At 34.1% G+C, this 23,906-nt stretch overlaps 1 protein-coding gene across 3 annotated transcripts in view; it reads left to right on the top strand.

The window, feature by feature from the left end:
* The window catches only part of robo1 (roundabout guidance receptor 1), a 285,387-nt gene that overhangs the window by 183,669 nt on the left and 77,812 nt on the right, over nt 1–23,906 (top strand). For all 3 annotated transcript variants that reach the window (XR_001846813.1, XM_017610129.1, XM_017610117.1), the window contains exons 4-5: nt 16,930–17,048; nt 19,076–19,259. Coding sequence is in view for 2 of the 3 variants with exons in the window: in XM_017610129.1 (XP_017465618.1) it covers nt 16,930–17,048; nt 19,076–19,259 (303 nt within the window). In the remaining variant the exon portion in view is untranslated. The remainder of the gene's footprint in view (nt 1–16,929; nt 17,049–19,075; nt 19,260–23,906) is intronic.

The raw sequence follows: 23,906 nt of genomic DNA, 5'->3' as shown, positions 1-23,906 counted from the left end.
TTAACGCTGCTAACCAACTGTTTACAGGCATTATACAGCACATATGTATGTATGAACTAGTGGCCATAAATGTACATACGTATACAGGGTGTCCTAGTTCACTCGTCCGCCAACTCTAAAATGGAGAGAAATGTTTTTTATGAAAACCGCAAAAAATTGATCTAATAATAGGGGATACTCTATCTTTTGGTGGTATTACTGACTTTTGGTTTCGACCGGAAGAGGGTTTAACTAACCGGAAGTCCTTTTTTTCAAAAGAAATAAATGTTTTTACAACCGATTCGGATTCTGTGGACAAAAATACGCAAGTTTTGTTTGAAACTTTTCACTCGTAAGTGCCTTTTTCGACCTCGAAATGACTTTCGAACTTTAAACCGAAGCGGATTGCTTAAGTGGAAAATGTTTTTAATGGAAAACGAAAAACTATAAATTACCAAGTCGAGGATGATCTATCTTTTGGTGGTATTGCCGATTTTTGGTTTCGACGGGAAGTGGACTAAACTCACCGGGAGTCCATTTTTTTAAATAACATATGTATGTTTTTACAACCGATTTGGATTCTGTGGACAAAAATACGCCACTTTTGTTTGAATCTTTTTTCTCTGAAGTGCCGTTTTCAACACATTTCGACATGAGTCCAGGTCGAGCTAAAGTTCGAAGGTCATTTAGAGCTTGATTTTGTAGATACAATTTTTGCGGTTCTTAATAGGTCTAGGTCTAAGGCACCCTGTATATATATACGTATACGTATATGTTCGTACCAAAGTATTTTTCTCTATTCGCCCATCTGTAATTTTATTTTCGATTTTATTGCTTCGCTTTTTTCCATCGCTCGCCTTTGGGCCAAAACAACACGCACACACATGGCCCTTAAACGTGTAAATAAACACGACTGAATGAGACTGGCGCTTGCAGGCTGTTACAATTTTTGACATTTAGCTGATTAGTGGAAGGGCGTTAAATTGAATAGAGAAGAGTATATAAGTAAACAAATAAAAACAACAAAGGCTCAAGAAAGAAGTTACAGCGTGAGGGCTGTCAAAGCATGGAGGTGGAATTAAAGTTTACGGCTTACGGCTCTTGGCTGTTGGTGATTCCGGTTGTTGTGCAGACTGGCACATTGGCATTTATTGCTTTACAATGTCTCGGCCGGCACTTCACTCCACACTGGCACGACTATTTCTTCTGTGTAAATTTCAAATTCGCATTGTTAAATATCTTTGTGTGTTTGTGTAAATTCAATTTTATTTAGTGGCAGTTGTCCGCCTGACAAACAAAGAAACATTGAAGGTATACAATAAGCGCAAAATGCTGGGACGCCTTAGCAGGTTTGCACAAATAAACGACGGAAATATAATTAAAATATAAAGGCGCCTATTGTAAAATGTAATAATTAGATACGCTATGATTCCTGTTGCCATGGGAAACTGATGAAGCTGCAATTATGCCGAAGTGTCTGTTTTTTTTAAGGAACAATTCTATTGTGTTATTTAGCAAGAATTCATGCATAAGTTTATTATCCTATTTACGCGACATCCAATTTAAATAATCAACTGAAGAAATGGCATACAATAGCACCTTTTTATTTTAATTAGCTCATTTGCAATTTACGATAAGATCAAGAATTGTATTGAGTAGATTTCACCGTAAATTTAGTACTGCAATTCCTCAACTTTATGCGTCTAAAAATATGTTATTTCTGATAATTAGTCATAAATAGACTGCGGGTGTATATACAGAAGCCTAAAAATATGTACCACTTTACATATTTTCTCGCGAGTTGTTACATTTTTGGAAAAAAAAACACTTACGTTAGACAATGCATTATCTTCAGTTTTGCATAAAGAATAAGTTTCCAACGCAAAATTGTATTTAAATGAAAACTTAAAAAATATATACATATGTATTAAAAAAAAAAAAAAACAACTCGTGCTCATGCGTCTGTAGTTTTGTATGTAACGTATACGTCCCGTAGAACCATTCGCAGTCATCTAACACGTTTACCCGCACGCCTTACTGTAAAAGTCATATTATTTAAAAGTATTTAAATATTGGCATGTGAGATTTTTATACCGTATTTCTTATGCACATATGCACATATGTATATATGTATTACTTTCGAATGAATTTCAAGTGTACCAATAAAAAGTGTAAAATTGGAATTTTCGTTTCGCATAACATCGTCATCTTATAATCAATGTAATTTTTTTTTTGATTTGGTGGCATACTAGTTTCCTTACTCTAGATTGGTTCGCTTTGGCAAGAAGAACATTTTCACCGTTTTATGTTAAGACTTTAAAGTAAAATACACTTTTAAATACGGATTATGTATTATTTTTTTTTTTTCTTTGGTGGCACACTCTTGAAACTTTACAGGTATGTTGTATATGATGCAGGCTTTCATTGCCTGTAACATGAACATTCTATTTGAAAACTTCCTGAAGTTATTTTAAAAAAATATTTTTTCGAGTGACACTGAAAAAATCAGTAATTTCGGTACTTTTTCGCCTAATTATTTAAACGTTTTAAGGTTAAAATTGTTCAAATACTTGAATTATTTTTTATTGTACTTCTTTCTGGAACTCCATCGATTAAAATAAATGAAAGGATAATGCTTTAGCGTTTTTTTTCTGGCGAGAGAAGGGAGTGACACTAAAAAAACCAACTCTTCAGATTTGCTAATATGCATACTATGAAGTTCCTTATCCAATTTCAATCTGAGAGTTTGACCTCGAAAGTTAGTTGGAGAAGCGTGTAAAACTACACGTTCTCGGTAGGCTCACAAACTTGGACGTGTCAACTCGTTTGGATGATGACGGAAAAGTGAAAATATCCTTCCAATCGCCGAAAACACGAACAAAAAAACCACAAGTGCAAAAGGTTCTGCCTATAGTTAGTGTGAAAAGCTGACGAAACTTCGTAAATGAAATTGCCAATCGTACCCGCGCTTCAAGCTGAGAGCCAAAGTACTTAAACCTTAGCCTCACAGACGTTGGGATAACGCTTCCACCTCATCATCTTGCAGGCAACTGCGACATACCCCCACAAAAAGTGAGAGCTGTGGCGTTGTGAGTGTAAGGAGTGCCCTCGACCGCAAAGTGCCCACCCTCGGTCAAAAGGATCTTGCAATCGCGCATGTCCTGGTTCTCCCACAGCACTTGCTTAGCCCTGCACTTCATGAGGCCCATATATCCAAGAGTGTACCACAAGTGATAATGATCAATATCCCCAGCCGCTCTTTATCTAGCGATGACATTTCAGGAGTGCCTTTCCTGGCCAATTCGTAAGCCACACAGTTCGCAATACTATGCCAGTTGGTTCGGTATGTAGGTTCGAAATTACGGTCTACTTCTAAATGCTCAAAGTTGTTTGTCACTTTGACTTACAATATTTACCCTTTTAAGGCGGTGTGATTTATCATTAAACTGGAAACTCACTTGCAAAAATAGAAACCGCTCTCTAGAATAGCGTTAGCCCATTTGACGATTATAACGATTTATGGCGACTTTTACTCGCAAGTGAGTTTTGCAGAAATTTATTCCATTCGATGTTTGCGGTTGTGCCAATAAATTGAAAGCTGTGTCGTCATTAGAAGAATTATCAGAGTCGACATTATCAGAATTATCCTCGTTGTAAAAGCGCACTACTGATTACATTCGATAAGGTTCGCAAATTATTTTTCGTTGGCTAAAAAGGACCAATGAAACTCTTAATCACATTCGCCACAAGTCTCCAAAAATTGTTCAATTGTAGCATCCGATAATTCGTCGCGGGTAAGAAGCTTTGTTGAAGATATTTTCGGTTGTAAGACAGCAGATGATTTTCCGAAGTAACATACACTTTGTTGTCTCATGTATAGTTAGCATAATTAACGGAACTTACCAAAAACCTGCGTTCAACCACAAGCCGTCAAGGCCACTAGGTTAGTTTCCTTAAACATTCAAACCTCTCTCTCTCTCTCTTCCTTTCTGGATGCAGTCATTGTCCTTTGTGATTATGAAGTTCACTTACCTGACATTTTCCAACTCTTGGCAAACAAAGTAAGCTAAATTCGATAATTACGCTTTCACAAACTCGAATCAATGCTGTCAATTTGTCTGTACAAACTTTGCATACAAATGGATTTTGCTCGAATCATTTTATGTCACACTTTTCAGGAAACTCCAAACTCATTTGAGAATTTCAACAAAGGAGCGCAAATGAAAGTGCTCAATTTTACACTCCTGCTATAAATTTTGTAATTGGATACACCTGCTGATTTTTATAAGCTTCCTGGACACTAACGATACACGTCATAAAAAAAAAAGCTCCACCTCAATACACTCGCATAAAGCAGCGGTGGCAGTAGCAGCAGCACCAGCTAATGTCAAGCGAATTTAACTAGCAATTTTAGTGAGCGAGTAGCTACTTCATGTCTGAGTGAGTGGCTGCTTAATGCGCTAATAAAATGTACGTATGTATGTACGTGGTAGTATTAAAAATGGCGTAAGATCCTGTTACACTTGGTTTGTTTGAGTGCGAGCTCGAAGGTGTCATTAAAAGTTAAAAGTTAAGCGCGATTTGTCAGAATTCCTTATTCATTTCGTGTTTACTTATGTAAGGTTTGTGTAAAGCAAGCTTGCGCTATAATAAAAAAACTGCAGCATGAAAGATTTTAAAATTGCTAATGCCTACCCGCCGATCACTCCACCCACCTGCAGGCACTGAATTGTAAAATTATAGGCGCTGGCCAGGCTTTTATTTACTTTATTTTATGACCGCTTTTTATTGCTGTTGCACAAGTTGTTTGTTGTAAAGCGAAAACGTAAAAAGATTTTACATTCGGTAAAAAAAAAGTTAATAAATAAATGCAGAGGCAAACAAAAGAATAAAATTTAATTGACGGTCGTTAAATTTATCATCTGCACAAGCTCCATTTCACTCATTTTTGTATGCAAAACGCCTAAAAATATGCCTCAAACAATTGAAAGGAAAACATTAAAATTTTATGAATGTAGAAAATATGCGAAGATTTTCAAGGGTGAGAAGGCGAAAAACGTTAGTAACGCAGATAAATACTTTGCATCCGAAATTGTTAAGATTTGTTATGCGTTGCCATTGGCGACTTGTCGCTTGAGATGAAGATTCAACTTCAGAACCAATACAGCAAGTAAGCGTGCTTTATTCTCTGTCAAGCGGGAGGGACTTTCACGAGATTAAATTCTTCTGTTTGAACGCCTAATAGTAGTAAAGTAATGAAAGGCATTTGTCGTGAATTGTTAATAAAAAAAACCGTCCTTTGGTATATTAAAATAGAATGACAAAATAGTGTGAAAAGAGGCCGCCAAAGCTGCGAAAATCGAAAGAAAATTGTGAAAAAATGAGGAAGGTGACATTGAGGATACATCAAACCCAAACAGCTGGCAGAGTAATAAAAACAAATAAAAATATAATAAAGATTAAATCCTACTGCGATGCATTTGGGTGAGAAAAAGAGTAAGAAATTATTTGCTGGAAAAAGGGAAAAATAGTAGTGAATAAAATTTTAAGTTATGACCTCCCATGGAGAATGCATTAAACACAAAAAGCTCGGATTATAAAAAAAAAATATTTTTTATGAATACGCTTTTATTTATATGACACAGATAGTATTAAAGGTTAGGAGGGCGATAATAAGATTATTAATAGGCAGGTTTAAATCTAACCAGCAAGAGAAATGCCAGGGAAAATGTCATTAGCTGATTCTTAAAATGGAGATTTTTGTTTAATAAATATTCGAAATATTTCTAAGGGTATATTAGTATTAATTATATACAAAACATTTGTTAAATTAACAACGCATATACATACATATTAGTATAAAGATATTTCAATACGGCGATCATATATTAACAGGGAAATTCTGGCTAAGATAGTAAGTAGTAGTCTTTCGAAGGATAAATTAAAGGCAAGTGTCAAAACAAAAAAAAAAGCTCGTCATTCACTACTCGTGGTGAAAAGCTATTTTGAGAGAAAGTTTTTATGTTATTTAGCTCGCAATTCGAGAGATCCGATTTCGAGTCTTTGGACAGGCGGAATTTTTTATATTTTTTTAATTTTTTGTTATTTTTTTTTGGCCTTTTTTTAACAATTATATTCAACAATTTTTATAATGAGCTCGAGGCCATTTGCATAGGCAACTGGCTGAGTCAGTGGGATCGTCGGTTCGAATCCTACTGAAAGAAGTCTGATGAGGAAATGTGGTGATTTCCGAAATAGCTATCACTTCTACCATTTTTTCAAATTGTTGTTGCTTTTCCACAATAAATTTTTCATTTAAAAATGGCCTCGAGCTCATTATAAAATTGTTGAATTTATTAATTAAATTTTCTTTTAATGTTTAAATTTATGGTTTTAAAAAGATAATATTTTTTTCATTTAATTTTTAAACCCTCATGTTATTTTAATTTCTAGACTTTGCTGTTTTAAAAGTTAAACTACATTTTTCTATTTCATTTAATTTTTGGATCCCTTTTTATTTTTGTTGTAATTTATTTTTCCTGTAATTTTTAGAATTGGTTTAAAAGAAATTGTTTTATGCTATTTAATTTTTAAGTACTACAGATTTTCTTCTTATTTGATTTTATGTTTCTTCCTTTATAATTTAGTTTTAAGATTTTATTGTTTTAAGATAAATTTTTTTTAAATTACATTAATTTATTAAAAATATTTTTTATTTATTGTTGCTTTATTTTCGTTTTAATTTTTTTACATGAAATTACTTTTGTTTGTTAGTTTTTATTGTTAAAAAAAAAATATTTATTTGTGACTTAATATAATTTTTTAAAAACATTCTTATTAAAACTAACAGAAATGAATTTAAAAACAAATATTTTTTTTAATATTTAATTCTAAAAAATTATGGGCGTGGTAAAATAAGTCAAATTGGATCCTGAGAATTTTATGATATATGTAAAAAAAAAGTAATTAATCAAGCTGTATATCTTTCTTATCTCAATAATTTACCATACAAAATGTCTTTTGAAATTACGGTGATTTTTTGGATGAAAAATTACGATCCATATTGCCAAATTTATTTGGACCAAACCATGTTCAATAAACAGACTAAAAATTTTCATTTTCAGTAACATTTTTTCCGATATGAAGTCTCACGAGATTAGAACTTATGAATTTTTTAAGTTACTCTAAAAAGCGAAAATCCAAAAATTTTTCTCGGTTGAGCTCAAATTCAAACGAATTACTCATAGAAAACTAAATTCTCAGTAGGCATGATAAAGCCGAATTTTAAAATTTCGGTTTTACCTAATTTTAAGCCTCACAAAAGGACGTTGTTTGCGTTGGCTGGGTTTCTTCTGAACGATTAAAGTTGCTTGAAAGCATCAAAGCGGCGCTCATGTTTCTAATAAGGCAGTCTAACAGAACGTTGAAGAAAACCTGGTGTTTGAATTAATTCCCAGAATTGGAATCCAATAAGTCTTGAGGCAACTCGTCAAAACTGTGTTTTTTTTTTCTTGAAACGTTCCTAAGGCAAAATTTTTACCTACCATTCTGCATTCTTGCAGAATTAATGAGATTAATTTAACTAAAATAAAGATCTGCAATTAAAATCTTTGTGTTCGCAACATCAATAACTCCCAGAAATCTTTTAAGATCAGCAAGAAGAGCTTCACTCGAAACAGACCAAAGGTGCCTACTCTGACTCCAGAAAATGTTACATCATTATAATTATTTTTTGGTATTAAATCTATGGCTATCAGAAGGCTAAGCTCGTTGAACCGTTTTAGTTCATATCGGGTAAATATGGTGGATGCCTGGAAAAATAATTTCAAATCTGTTATTGAAACATAAAATATCCGAGTACATACCTACAGACTAAAACACTCTGCGATTAGGTGACAATGACAATCAACACCTTTGCCAAACCACGCGTAGATACACTTTTAGTTAACAGCTACTTGCACCTTGACGCATCCTCTACTTCTGCAACAGCAATGTCAACATTGGCAGCAACAAGCTACAACGCCCTTAGCTGAAGTGTCATTATTGGCACTATCATCGAAGAGACACTACACCGCCGGCAACCATCAGCGTTGAAGTCTTCAACTGACAGCCAAGAGTAAAATCAACAACGCAAAGAGGAGTAGACACCCACATGCTACACTGTAGATAAATAAAGATAAAAGAAAGCATGCTTGTAATTGTACATATGTATGTAAAAGTGTGTGTTTGTGTCACTTAAATTAAACATACTAACTATAAATTCGTTCACGCCAGTGTTCTACTGGCAACACACATACTCGTACAACCATTTTAGAGCTACAAAACTGTCGATAGTGACGGCTACCGATATTTTCGATAGTTTTTGAAAAAACAGTCGATACTATCGATTTTTTATTAATTGAGTCAGATAACTTTAGTTAGCACGGGATGTTCAACAATCTATCGTTATAGCGCAATACTCAATTTTTATTTTTAGAATCTCTTGAAATTTATAATTCACAGCATTGAAGAGAGCAGTACTGGAAGATAGTAACTGGTAACGTGAATCTAATTTCTTAACAAAGCCGCATATCTGCGAAATGGCGCCGAATCGCCAAATCTGGACACCCTGCTACGGAATTTCCCTCTGACATTTGTTTCAACGAACGCGATTGATGCGACAGTCAGTTGTACAATCGGCATTGCGAAGGCAGTCTTTTGCGATGAAGGTGGGGTAATACGCATGGTTGCATATGTATGCATGTGCCGTGGCGCCACTACTAACAGCTGCAGCGAGTCTCAGCGTAGACTTGAAATATATTTGCAAATGTCAAGCAAACACCTTCAAATACATTAGGTTTGTTCGTCGAAAATCCAGCAAGAATTATCCAACACTCAAAATATCAGAGAGTAAGAAAAAATTTTCTCAAATTCTCTCTCATGTTGAGAAACTTGCAAATTTCTGCACGAACGCAAATTTGCAGGAATTTGCAAGTTTCCCTGCCAGCTGGCGTCCACGGTTGCATTTCAAACATAAAAAATTTGTATAGAATNATGTACATATTTGCATGTAATTATTTGCATTTGCATAAAAATATATGTACATGTGCCCACATATCTTATCTTATTTCTAGTTCCATCAGTTCCATCCGTTAAGGCCGTTGTAAAGTGTCAAGCAAAGAACTGCATGCAAATAGACCCACCATTGACATATCTAGAACTCAGTCGCTTTTCATTTGGCGTCTTTTGCTTGCATTGAGCCAACCCATACTCTCTTCTGCCTTCTTCTTGTTCTTCATATTTTAAGTTTGTACCTTTCTATTTGTATTTGTGTCAAACAATTTGTGCGTATTTACTTTGTATCGTCATCTAGCCGCCACTGGCGTTAAAGCTTAACGGCATGCGAACGAACAAATGTATTAATAATACTGCAAAAGAGTGAGTCAGTCGGGTGAATATTGGAAGACGAATACACGGTTATGCATATATATGTATGCACATTAGAGTGGTCCAAAAAATTAAGTTGGAATTTTAATGCCGGCACCCCCTAGGATTGTTCTATATCGAAAAAAATATACCCCTATTTTTTTATTTCGAAATCAAAAAATATTTAGGGGGTGCTCAAAGCGCTCAAAGTTTTCCACGTATTTTATATGGGGAAAAAAACATTTTTCGTAGAAATGGTATAAAACTCTTAAAAATCAATATTTTTCAATCGGAAAACTGTGGTTCTCTTCAGGAGACTTCCAGTATTAATATCCAATTGTTTATTTAACTATTTTTTATGATTAAAGATTTTTCCATTGCATTTTCTAGGGGTCTTGGAGGACCTATAAAATATAGTTACTATGAAAAAATGGTTAAAGAGACAATTGCGTATTATTACTGGGAATGTCCTGAAGATAAGAAAACTGTTGATTTTCAAGAATTCTACACTATTTCTACGAAAAGTTGTTTTTCCCCCATATAAAATACATGGAAAACTTTGAGCGCTTTGAGAACTCCCTATTTTTTTTCAAAATAAAAAATAGGAGTATATTTTTTTCGATATAGAACAATCATAGGGGGTGCCGGCATTAAAAATCCGACCTCATTTTTTTTTAAATACATTTTTGGACCACTTTAATGCACATATGTGCAATACAGACATTTTCAATTCAATTAGGCGCTCACGCACCATTTTCGGGTTTTCTACTACACAGTTGCCACCAAGTTGTCCACTTTCTTGCCCTTCTTTTTTCCACCATCAAAGCAAATTTGCACCTGTTCATCTCCGCTCTGAACTTTCACGTTTTCTGCAGATATTTTTGTATGCTAATTATGGAATAATTAAATGCATACACCTCCAGCTAAACTGTAGTGCAAACAATCGCACATACGCGAACATATTTATCTACATCAGGGTGGTAAAAAAAAATAATAATTAAGTCAGAATTTTAATGCTCTCATCCCCTAGGACTGTTCTATATATACCGAAAAAAAGTATACCCCTTTTTTATTTTGGAAAAAAAAATATTTAGAGGTCGCGCAAAGCACACAAAATTTTTCATATATTCTATAAGGGACAAAACAAGTTTTCGTAGAAATGGTATGGAACTCTTGAAAATCAATATTTTTCGATCGGAAATCTTTGTTTCTCTTCAGGAGGCTTCCTGTACCCAAGTACCCAATTGCTTATTTAACCATTTTATATTATTAACTATTTTTAACAGGACCCCTAAAAACCTTAAGTTGGTCCCCGTGCAGTTTTTCGGTCGAAAAATATTGATTTTCCAGTATTCTACACCATTTCTACGAAAACTTTGAGCACTTTGAGCGACGTATAATGTTTTTTTTTTATTTCAAAATAAAGAACAGGGGTAGGGATGTCAAAAAAATAAATAAATAGTCGATTAATTAAACATAGGATTAATTACAACCCCCCAAAAAAAATTAATTGCAATTAATTAATAATCGGTTGAATGAAACACAAAACTACGATACAATTAAATCGCAAATTGGGCAATAATAATCAAATGATTAATCGCTGTTATACCTAAACAGGGGTACAGTATTTTTCTCTACAGGGGGTGTAAGGATTAAAATTCCGACTTAACATTTTCACATGCATTTTTGGACCACTCTAATGTAAATACATCGCTAGCGTAGAGTGAAAATTTGCTAACTTCACTTTTTATTTTTTTCACTCTTATTTTGATACGGCAGGCTAGATAAATTAAAAATGCATCCTTTGGAAAAGCGTAAAGGTCCTTGTTTTATGTTTCTCGTTTATATTCAATGAAAGGAAAATTTGCTAAGTCCAAAAAAAAAACTCCGAAAATTCGATAAGGCCAAATAGTTCGAAATTTTTTATTAGAGATCGAATCCCACTGATTCGTATGGAGTTTTGATTTGCTTTCAACAGGCAAAATTTTATATTTAAAGTTTTGCGAAACACTTGAAGTGGCTACAAGAAGTTTTTTCCTCTCCTGTACAATTTTCAAATTGGGACTTAGCAACTTTGCACTCTAAGCTAGCGATATGTACATATGTACACATATAGTCCTTATCCATACCCACTCACACAGGCTCACGCTTGCTTGTGCTCGCCCACACATGCTAATTTACTAAAGACATGTTGACGCCCACATTTCTATACAAACTCACAAGTTGCCGCAGCAATTACATTTGTATGTTGAGTCACTTTGAGAACTGAATCCTTTCGTTGTATTTTCATTTGTAAGTGTGCATGTAGTTATGTGTCTTTTTGCTTGCCTTCATTTAGGCGTAACAGCACGCATCGCTTCTCGTGTGTCGCTAATTTAATATTTTAATTAGCAACCAAATGAGAATGCACACATACAAAGGAATTATATTTAAATGAAACTACGGGCGGTTAAAGAAAAATGTTAGGCGTAGGCGTCTCATTTTCATTTGCTGGAATGCTCATTTTTATGTGGACAAATTAGCCTTGCCTAGCGGCGTCTACTTGGTAACCTAAATACTCTCTTTGAATTTTCCGACATATTTACATATGTATTCCGTTTTGCCAGCGCCGAAAACGCGTTTCCTGCAGATACCTGACAACCATACTCACAGTGTTCTATTTTGGACGAAAAAGGGACAAAATCAAATATCTTGAGAACAAAATGAGGTAGCGAAAGAAATGTAATTTTAAAGCTTTTGAGATGGTGAATTCAGGAAAATTAGTCTTGGATAAAATTCAGCTTGGAAGGTAATTCACCTTTAAAATGGTCTTCGAAAATAGCGGGCTTTAATTATTGCAGAACGATCATTTTGATAAAACGTTTGTATCACTTTTACGCATTGTTCAACTGAGTATCGCCCCATGACTTAATATTGCAAAGTCTGTAGTAGATACCAATTGTCAGAGAACAATTATTGTTAAATTTCTGCATCACTTTTAAATCAGCCTATATTTAGCTACATACCTACCTATTTAATTTTTTGAGATGGTGAACTCAAGAAGATCTCGAATCATCGACGCTTCGATTATGTATGCAATATGTCGATGTTCCGATGTTCTACATAGTCCGCAATCGATTATAAAGCATTGCCATTTTATGTCTAATCGTCGATTTAATCGAATATCGATGAATATCGGGCATCCCTAATGTAAGGTTGATTTCAAATACATATATTTGTTGAATTTTCATAAGTGCAATCTATTTTGGACATTTGCTATGCTTTTAATAAACACAAAATAACAATAAAACGTAACCATTATTAACCAGCACTTAAGCGACACTTACTTTATCAACCCACACATAAATACATACATCGTATTTAAGAAATTATGTATTTTACTTGTTACATTTCTACATTTACAAAAGGATGAGCACGAAAAATGTAATAATACTAAGTAATCATCGTAGTTTTATTACGAAAATCCATTAAGACAACAATTAAAGTGAAGATCAGCCTGAATATCGTTCAAACACCAGAACTTTTTGTTGCTCGTGGCTCTTGAAACAAGCTACATACATACGTACAATCAATGGCTACAGTCACAAAGCAGCAGCACCGCAAGTCGATGTTGAAGGAATCGCAGAGTGGTTGCACGCATGCGCGCAGACGCTTGCTGTTGTTAAGCTTGCTGCAATAGCTACATAAATGTCACAGACGCAATTAATTTATATGATTTTAATTAAAAGCGTGCAATGTGAGTACGGAGGAAGGCTTTCGGCGGCGAGACAAATTTCGACGGCGAACGAATGTGGCATGGGTTCTTTTAAGTGTAAAATGCTTTGCAGCGCCACTGTGACATTTTTTTTTGCAAGAAATAACAACTGTTCTTTTTTTACTAAGCTGAGTTTGCTTAAAAAAAAATATTAATATGGTGCTGCAACATGCAACAACGTGGCAACGTGCCACGAATTCTTCGAAAAAATATGAACGTTTGGCGAATTATTGCGCAAGTAAGTATTTAAATTAAGTATTGCCGCAAGTGTCTACATTCACTTTAATCGTTGCTACGAAAGTTCTCTTTTCGTGAGTAATTACAATATTTTTTTAATTTTTACTTTTTATAAATTTTTTTTATATACTAGCGTTATGTTTGACATAAATTTTTTGAAAATAATTAAATCAATGTAACACTTTGTGACTAGCTGCTGTCATTTTATTTCTAATCACCAAACGCAATTACAGACAAAATTCAATTCAATTCAATTTTTAGTGCTAAGCATTCGGTTAGACATGACTCGCGCGAACCAAGCGAGTTGATTGGTGTCGACTTGCAGGCGTCGCATTGCGGCCATAAATCAAAGTTGTCGCCACTTTATTTAATTTACAGCTATTTTATACACCCACTCAATTTTTTCGCGCCCGAAATTGAATAAAACATTTTAAAGAATTATTAGGGTGGCCCTTAAAAAATCAAATTAAAGATTTTTTCAGTATCATCCCCTCAATCGCTAATGCCATGGTCACACATATCACATACAAGTTTTGATTCCGATTGGAGACGGTTAAGGCGTGTCGCACAGGGGGGCAAAGTACAGATTCCTCTATAGAGACTCAAAAAATTACAATTAACTTTTTCATTTAATACCCAAAATCAGTACTATCATAGCCGACGATATCACTTATAAATTTTGGTCCCGATTGGAGTCGGTTAAGGCGTGTCGTAAAGGCGTCAAAGGCCAGAATTTGCTTCATACATTTAAGGGCCTCCCTGTGAGTCTTACGAAATTCCAATTGCAATTCAAAAATGGTGTAAATGCGCTGCAAGGCACAAAGAGCCCAAAAGCAAAACTAAAGTCGACCGCAGGCAGCAACACCTTTTTCAGTTTGAAAGTGGCATGTGGCAAGTAGCGGTTATGCCAACCGCCGCGCTAACCACTAATCAACCGCGGCCACATATACATATGTATACATATACGTACATACACATACATCGACCTTCGTTGCCTTTGTTAGCTCTGTTGGCTTGTGCTACTATTTTTTCCATAATCTTTATCCTTCATAATTTTTTTTCTGAATTTTTTTGACTTTATTTCATATTCAATTTCTGCTTCCTGCATCATAATTTTTCTTTGAAAAGCAATTCAATTCAATTCAATTCAGTTTCATACAAATGTTTTTTTTTTGTATTTGTATTTGCTCCTGCACTCTTTCAACCACAATTCACCGCTCAGTCGTTTTTGGCCACTTTGTTGCGCCCACATACATGCACTCATTCATACCTACACCACACATATCATATTTACTTTGTTTGGTGCTATTATTCGCATTGGCTCTGCGATTTGGCATTGTCTTTTGCTACAGATTTTTATTTGCAATTCGTTTTTTTTTTTTTAATTTTTCAACTGCAGCTTATTGTTTATGCAACACCAGCAAGTGTCAGCATAAATTTTCACCCTGTCAAGTTGCCACTTGCATGTTGCGGCGTGAAATAAGCGCAACTATTGAATAGTTCAATGGAAAATTGCATTGATATATTTTTGAAAATTTTAACGACTTTAATTGTGCCGCTATGTGTCATTTATTCAGAGGAAAGAAATGTATGAAGTTTAAACAATGGGGAAAAAATATGTATATATTTTAAATAGTTAGTAGATATGCAATGGAAAGGAATATATGTACATATGTATATGTATGCATATTGTACATTTGAATTTTTCATTAGTAAATGGTATGCCGGTTTAGCCGCTGTACCTTTGCCACAGTAGTGCGATTTTTGGGCGAAAAACTGCGCCGAATGGTTTACGCTTATACACCATTAGGAAAAAATTATACATAGGCAAACAGTGAATGCATCAAAACTTCCTAACCAGGCTCTCTTAAATCATTAACATACAACTTACAATTCAAATAAAATATTACAGTACTGGTTTTAAACTAAAGAGGTCTAAACAATTTTACTGCCTAACGTATTTCTGAAACGAGGTGCCACCTATTTGAAAAAATTAATTCAGTGAAATCTATCAGAAAAGATAAGTATTAAATTAGTACAGCTTTGAAGAAGTGCTCGATATGTAGATTCCAGTTATAAAATTATTAATTAAATTTCGTGGAGAAAGCCGATACTCTACCTACTGTCTAAATACATACCTTCGAAAATATAAAGAATACTTCATAAATCGAAAATTTCTTTGAAAATCTCCCTTCATACAGCTTTTTAAATCTATTTTATTTGTATGAATGAGACCATGATACAAATATAGTAAGGTAGAACCGCTGAGAGTCACTTTTAAGATTCTTGACGTTTCCAAACAATTTAATTTTTAAATTTACTCACAAACTCACACACACATTTTCATTTTCAATCTCAAGCAACAACAATTTCTAACAATTTCAATTTTTTATTTTCACTTTTATATGATTTTAAAATGTTGGCAAACTTCAAAAAAAAATCATGGCCGACAAATTGAGAGAACGGTTATACCTTGCTATGTTTTTATCATGAATGAGACTACAAGAGTTTTGTGAGGAAGTAACAACACAAAACCACTTTTCAGGCGCAGTGAAGCGCGCCGGGTATTTGCTAGGTCGTTTTGCATATTTTCCATTTAAAATATTTTCGAAAAAAAATTTTTTGTATGGACTGCGTGAAAAAAAATTGCCAAAAATCAATGGTAATTCCTAGCTACTTAAAACCTGTACTTTATTATAATAAAATTGATTGGGCTACCATGATTCAATAATACAAGGTTAGATAATTATTGACAGCTGCGGTTTGACACTCCCTTACAAAAGGTTGCATTTACGAAGGACAGAGAAAGGGCAAGAATGCAATCCCTTGTTGCGAAAATGGTAGTAGAAAAGTACGCAAAGTAGGCAATTAGTAGTGAAATTCCTTTTGTATATTCTAATGTATTTGCAGGAAATCTGGCATTTTAAACGAAATGTTGAACGTAATATTGATATATCTACGTGAATTACGTAATTTATATGCTATTTAGCCGTATAAAAACTGCAAAATGACTCAAAATTAAAATAAGACTACTATGAATTGATGTAAACATCCAATGCTTATGTTTTCATCATTTAAATATGCTTCATATGCATATACAAATAAACATATTGCACAAAAGCTTATACTTTTATTTCACACCAAAGCTACACTGTTTCCATGTAAATTTGCAAAGAAGCAACACGGTGCCACTGCTAAGGGAGCGGTGCGAGAGAGACAACTGTCAGTTTATCGAACCTTGTATTATTGAATCATGTTGGGCTACAAATCTGCGTACTCAAAAAAAAATTATAAAAAATCTAATTAAAAAGTTGAAAATTTGCTGAATTTTCGCGAGTTTTGCACAAACTTTAGGAAATATATTTTTATGTTTTGTTGTTGCAGAATGAATTTTATACGAAATTGGCTGAAAAATTTTTAAATAAAAATTTTTCCACATATTATGAAAATTTTGCTGTGCCAATACTTTGTTCCGGCAGTGTATATGTATATTTTATTGTTATAGACATTTTCTTGAATATTTCTAATCTCAACTTATATTATTTTTTTTACAGTTCTTCGCGATGACTTCCGCTCTCAACCCAAGGACACACGTGTGGCCAAAGGCGAAACAGCTTTGCTTGAGTGTGGCCCACCAAAAGGTACACCCGAACCGGCGCTAATATGGGTGAAGGTGAGTAAGAACAAAAAAAATAAATGCATTCAATCATTGAATAGTTAAAAATTAGCCTGAAAATAATATATGAAAGTAAATATCACCGCAGCATCCCCGCAACGATTTTGTACGGTTTCGCCTGTTGCACCAACATGTGTCACCGTTATGAGTGGAAAAGTTGGTGCAACATCTAATACTTGTCAAGCGTATATAATGTATTAGCTAGTGAAATGGCGATGCACACGCTTTTGAGACAGACCAGTGTGACAAGCTAAAGTTTCAAATTTTTCTTTTAAGCGGCGCTTTTTTTTATTTTTTGCAAGGCAGAAAATAAATTAAATAAAAAATGCATATTATTTGCGCAGCATGTCACATGGCGTTCTTTTGCTGTCAAGCATACAAATGGACGCATTTACACTTAACTACTGCTTATACATATGTATACTTATTTATGTGTGAACCTACGTACACCTACGTCGAAAGCAAGATTGATACATACATACATATGAACATACACATATCATAAATGTTGCCATATTTATTTGCACAAATGGAAAAGCAGTAAATAATTTATGCGCCTAGCTGTCAGAGAGTAAAATGTTTGTGCATAAATTCGCTTTGAAAATTATATGCAGCTAGGAGACGCACAGACTGCGCGGCACGGCACAGTGGCGGTGAAGGTGTCTTTCTGTATTTGTCAAGCGAAAATGTAAGTGAAAATCGTTGGCGTGTGGAAAAAATTGGCGGCAGAGTTATATGAAATGCAAATGCGACTGGCAATGGTGGAATTTTTTTATTTCTTTCAGTTTTTTTAGAGAAACCTTAAAACTGTTTCGTTTCAAAATTTTTTTAGAAATATTTGTAAGTATTTCCGCAGAACGGCTTTGTATCAGGTCCGAAATTTACTAAAATTATACACGCTAAAAATAATAAAGAAAATTGCGTATATACAAAAATGTTAATTTCACTTACTGCTAATAATAAATGCATATGTCGATGAAGCATAGCACAGCACATAGCCGATTCCGTGAGCCACTCCCACATACAGACCGTAGTGCGCGACAGTGCAGCCTGCAAGAGGTGACCCTGTTTCCAGAGAAGACTACGGATAAAGGCCCGGCGAGTGTCCATTCTACCCTCTCCCCCTAATCCAGGGGGCTTTCCGATTGTATTCTAATGGCGTCGCCCGGATACTTGTACGCCTCCGAGAGTAACGGTGGACTTGCTGCGGCAAGAGCCCTGTCTTATCAGACCTTCAGCGAAGCGGCCAAGGACCCCTTACGTTGACAGTGCTGGATAGGGCACCCTGACTTCTAAATCTCTTCGGTTAACTGGAAGACAATTTTTATATGACTATGAAGGGTGTACAAAGAGAAGAATCTTGGCCCTGCAGCAGTCATACGCGATTCCGGTTGGCTTCTAGTCTACTACGCCGACGAATGCTTTGCTGTGCTGTATAAAGAGGCAATCGATTTTATGGGACAGCTGTGATCCAGATCAGACTTGGTTCGATCCTAGCAGGCTGCGAGCCTGGGCCTGGGTACCAGTCGAACCATCCGAACACAGTGAGATTCTGCAGCTTATTCAGCTGGACAACGAAAGGTGCCAAACTGGCTACCGAGATAGGTCGATCTTCCACTTAGCCATCGAATTGTGAATGAATCATTTATGAATGATTTTAAGGCACTGCGATGGCCGCAAAAGACGCATTTTTAATGCCAAACTTATTTATTTTTAGCTGTTTTGAGTAACTTTTTATAAAATCTTAAATTTAAGCAAATATTTTTTGTGGTTTTTGAAGTAAAATAGTTTCTTTTTTTTTGGTAATTTTTCGAAGGAATATTTCATTTGCAGCAAAAAAAGGATTTGACAAGTGCGCAAATTTATTATTTAATTTCCATAACTGAAGTTTTCTTATGCATTTAAAAAAAGATTTTTTCCACCACAAGATTTTGTTTGCTTATTAAATCCTCCTAATACTTATAATAATAGCCCTTTTTGCAAATCCTCTTTATCACTCACTCCTCTGCTTTATTCATTTATAGGACGGTGTACCGTTGGATGATTTGAAGATGAAATCTTATGGACCCACATCACGTATACGCGTCGTCGATGGTGGCAATTTATTGATAAGCAATGTGGAGCCCATCGATGAGGGCAACTACAAATGTATTGCACAGAATTTGGTTGGCACACGCGAGTCCAGTTATGCTAAATTAATTGTACAAGGTAAGTTTATCGAACAAGTTTCGAGCAAAGTAAAAGTAAAAGAAAACATGACAACAACAAGCAAACAAGCGAAGAACCCCCAGAAAAATTTGTCAGACACGTTCACAAAAAGTTTCTGCAACTTTTTATGCGCCACACACAGAAACTAGTCTTTTTGGCTCTTTTTCTTAACTGCATGTTTTATTGAAGATTTACCTGTTTATTTAATTTTCGGTTTCTTAAATTTTTTTTCTTTTTCTGTACTTCCTCTGGTTTATGTTTTCAAGACGTGTCCATTGACTTAAATGTGTTTATTAGGTTTTAATGTACATATGTATGTATGTAAGTATATTTTGCTATATCTAAACGATTCCAATTCATATTTTTATGCACTTAGCAACTTTGCAAAAGGTTTCTTATGTTACTGATAAATATCGATGATGTTTGAGATAAATGCAATAAGTGGTTGTTGATACATATATACATATGTATGTACAGTGCCGGTCAAAAATAGATGAATGGCGTTTCGTTTTAAATTTTTATAATATTTTTCAAACTAATTATTTTTTTGATATTTGTTTATAAATATATGGTGGTTCATGCTTTAACAAAAACTAGAAAAATCATACTTTCATACTTTATACAGAACTTAGAAAAGTTCCAAAAATTTTTTAACTAAATTTCGAGCCTTTTAACCAGAATTTTTAGATTTTTTTGGAGTATGCAGTTAACAAGCTTAAGAAATTCTAGTAAAATAAATGCAAGTTTTGAGCGGCTAAAAAATCGAATTGAGTTTGAGTAATTTTTTTTTTTTGCTGACGGCTTTTACGGTTTTTTTCATATCAGTTTTAACTTGAAAAAAAAAACATTGTAAACATTAAAAACGAAACACCATTCATCCATTTTTGACCGCCACTGTATGTGTGCACATTTGTAATTGCGAAAATACATATTTAGAGTATGCATACAGATGTTGTAAATAGCAAAATTTATTGGAAATATGCGTGATTACAGAGCTATGTACTAAACGATTGGATATTGACATACACAGAGTTCCTTTCGAGTTTAAATATATATTTATTCGATATATTTACATGTATTAATTTATGAAACTGACAGCAATGGTGTTTGGAGATAGAAATTGGGCTTTGTTTAAGTGTGTATGCTTCTACTAAATAATTAGTTGATTGTGTTAGGGAGCTGCTGCTGTTAAAGACTCTATTTACTGTCGAATCTTATTGATAGTATTGAATATGTTTCGCTTTATTTGTTGAAACGACTGCCAAGAAAAGTAGCGCTTTGATAATTTATGGAATACTAATCCCTACCCATTGTCTTTTTTCGCCAAGCGTTTGTAATCTTCTTCAGTTGTGCGTTTTCTGTTATAGGAGGGCCAAGAATACTCGCTGTTTCACAGCATCGTCGTGGTGTGTTCGCTTAAATATCGTTTAAATGCAGCCATTGATGTACCTAACGTGCTCTTTCTTGGAAAGATGGGGTCGAATTTTTCCTGCTAATTCGCCACTTTTACAATTCGTCTTATCCAAGCGTCTAAGGACATATGTATGTCTTTTAAATTGATTTTACAAACCTGGCTATATCGATCATAGATGTGCGATATTTAGTAAGTTAATTTGCATTGTCTATGCATGAGTGTAAAGCTTTGAGAGCTGCCCCACTGCCACAGAAGAAACATACCCCTATGTTCTCTCTAGGCCTTTGATCAAACACTTCTTTTTAATATGTATATCCGTAATGCATTGATGTGTATAGAATATCAGAGTGGCCAGAGATTCCTTTGGCCGTAAGCTGGTTTCCTTGAGTCTTACTGTTGCAATACCTGCGGCTTCGAGTAATTTCACTAAGCAAAGGTAGATGCAAAATTGTATTTAGGGCGCGCAAAAGCGTTCTTTCTATGCACCCAAAAAGAAACATAGGGCGAAGGCAGACCAGACATACAGGGTTTCTATACATTTCGTCTCAAGCGCCATCCATTGAGTCCATTTTCTCCAGAAGAATTGCTTATCATGAAATGAATACGCAATATGAATTTCATCCAGATTGCACAAAAATACGATTCTCGACTCCACCGCCAACTAGCGGATGTATTTGAAGCGGTCCCCAAAAGTCCCGGAAATTCTGAAAAATAAAGTACAAGTTATTCCGAAAAGTCAGAGAAAAATCTTCAACGATCCCAAAAACAATCCCGAAAAGATCTTAAAAATCACGAAGTATTTATTTTTATTACCAAAGCCAAAGAAATGAAAAATAATATTTTTTTTTTTTCAAAAATCGAAACAAAAAGGCTTCATGTGGCAATTAATTTATCCGTTTAAAAATAATTTAATAGTAATCAATCTTAAACCACTTCTTGCAGACTGATTTTAAGATCGTTTGCGTCCATTCGTTTTAATACCCTCGTCCCAAGATATCCTTAGGAGGAAAAGGTAATAATTGCATAGATTGTATTCGATTATTACAGAGAAAAAAGTAAGATGAGATGCCAGATCGAAAAAAATCGATTTTTGAATCGATTCCAACCGAAATAAAAATAATAGATGCAGGGAGAAATCGTCAAATAATAAATCGATCGCCCAAGATCGATTCATTTATATTGTCAAACAACGTATTTTACTTAGTTTTTATAAAGAAACAAACTTTTATTATAAGTAATTTTTAAAAAATACTTTTGAAAAAAAAAATTAATTTTTAAAAATTACAAAAAATTTATGCTATTTTAAAAATGCCATCTGAAAACAAACACAATGCCCAAACTAGTCATTACAATTTTTGTCATTTAATATCGAGTGGAAATTCCATTAGCCTTACTTAAAAATATGTTAAAAAATTTTCGATTTTTTTTTTTATCACACATAAGAAAAAATCTTGCTTAACTTCAAAATTATTTTTTTTTAATAAGTGTTTTATACAGTGAAGTTTACGTGCATATGTATATTTTTTTTGCAATACAGGCTTTTTTAATTTATTTTCGTTAACCCCATATTTCTCTTCTTAAATACCCTTAAAAAAACTGAATACGTGCTCAAATTGTTTCTAAATAGAGTAATTATTATCATTTTTTCATACCTTCTATTTGCAACCTCTTTTAAAAATAATAGGGAAATTTTTAAAAATAATAAGCAAATAGAGTAATTATGAGTGCAAAATTTTTATGGAAATTTGCAAAAAGTTTAGGATTGCAATTTTTGGAGGTTTTGTTGTATGGCTAATAGAGATAATTTTATAATGAGTTATTGGAAAAATCGAATGTTGATTATCGAACTTTTTGAATCGATTCACGAATCGAATTGGAACTAAGAAATCGACAGAAAATCGAATCGGAAGGGCTCGATTAATCGATCGTCGATTTAATCGATTTTAAAACGGCAACTCTACTACATTGGTGTAATATGTACTATGTAATATTTTTATGGTGAAGGTGGTGAATCAAGCCCCCTAATAAATAAAAAAACTCTTCAATTATTTTTAGAGTTAGACGCGCAGGCAAATTCAGTTTTAAGTCTTAATAGCTTAATGGTTAATAGCCACATAGTTCTGGCACGCTATATGCCTAGTTTTTTAGCATACTTATTCAAGAATGGCCTGTTCGCATTTCTTCTCATTGATCACTTCCTACTAATGTTATGTATTAGTCATTTTGCAATAAAAGCACTCCGTATGCTACTGTCCATATGCTTTCTGAAATCCGTTTCTCACACCCTTTATTTTTCACTTAAATGCACCAAAAATCGCAAACGTTTATTGAACGAAAGTGCCATTAGCATAAATTTTTTGAAAATCTGCTGCTGCACTTAGTGGCCATTCACCGATTTGCCGCAGTAAATAAATAAATAAGTAGAAGAAGAGCGTCGGAAGAAGAAAGGAGCAGAAAAACAATAAAAAGTTATCACTGCAATGAATGTGAATAAAAGAGCAAAAAATCGAAGGCAAATGGAAACTGTGAACGAGGTCATACTTATGCAGGATTGGAGATGCGCTGCTGGAATTTCACTTGCATACGAGTATTTCTTTTTTTTTTTTGGTGTAGGGATTTTCGTAAAGCTAAAATTCAACATAACCGCATGGCAATATACTTACATACTTATGTATCTATTAGAGGGCTGCATGAATTCATTCAACACAGCATATGAATTATTCATATACAAAACCAATGAATGATTTTGACTTCTAATTTTTTCGAATTTGAATGAGTACTGTGCTGATATGTGAGTCCTCATAACAATATTCAAACAATGTGAAGATAACTTGAATTGTAATAAATGGCAAATTTATTCATGATTATACAAAAATATATTTTCAATTTACATATGTATATATGTATGTATTGTTGCACTCCTATTAAAATACGATCAAACTTGTTTTTAGAAAAAACTACAGCCAAAATAACTTTGAATGTATTTTATTCATTAATTCACATTTTTCCATTTGAAGGGAGAAAATTTAAAACAAAATTTCGTCGCTCCCAACGAAGAGTAGCACATCTCAAATTACCGTGGAAGACTAGCACGTTTCACTATTCGCGTCGAAGACTAGCACATTTCATTATTCGCGTCGAAAAGTAGCACATTTCAGATTCTCGCGTGGAAGACTAGCACATTTCACTAATCGCGTGGAAGACTAGCACATTTCAGATTTTTGCGTGGAAGA

This window comes from Rhagoletis zephyria, unplaced genomic scaffold (assembly GCF_001687245.7).
Source record: "Rhagoletis zephyria isolate East Lansing unplaced genomic scaffold, Rhagoletis_zephyria_1.1 Rzeph_scaffold_00011, whole genome shotgun sequence".
Lineage (NCBI taxonomy): Eukaryota > Metazoa > Arthropoda > Insecta > Diptera > Tephritidae > Rhagoletis > Rhagoletis zephyria.
This window is presented reverse-complemented; position numbering and strand designations above follow the sequence as displayed.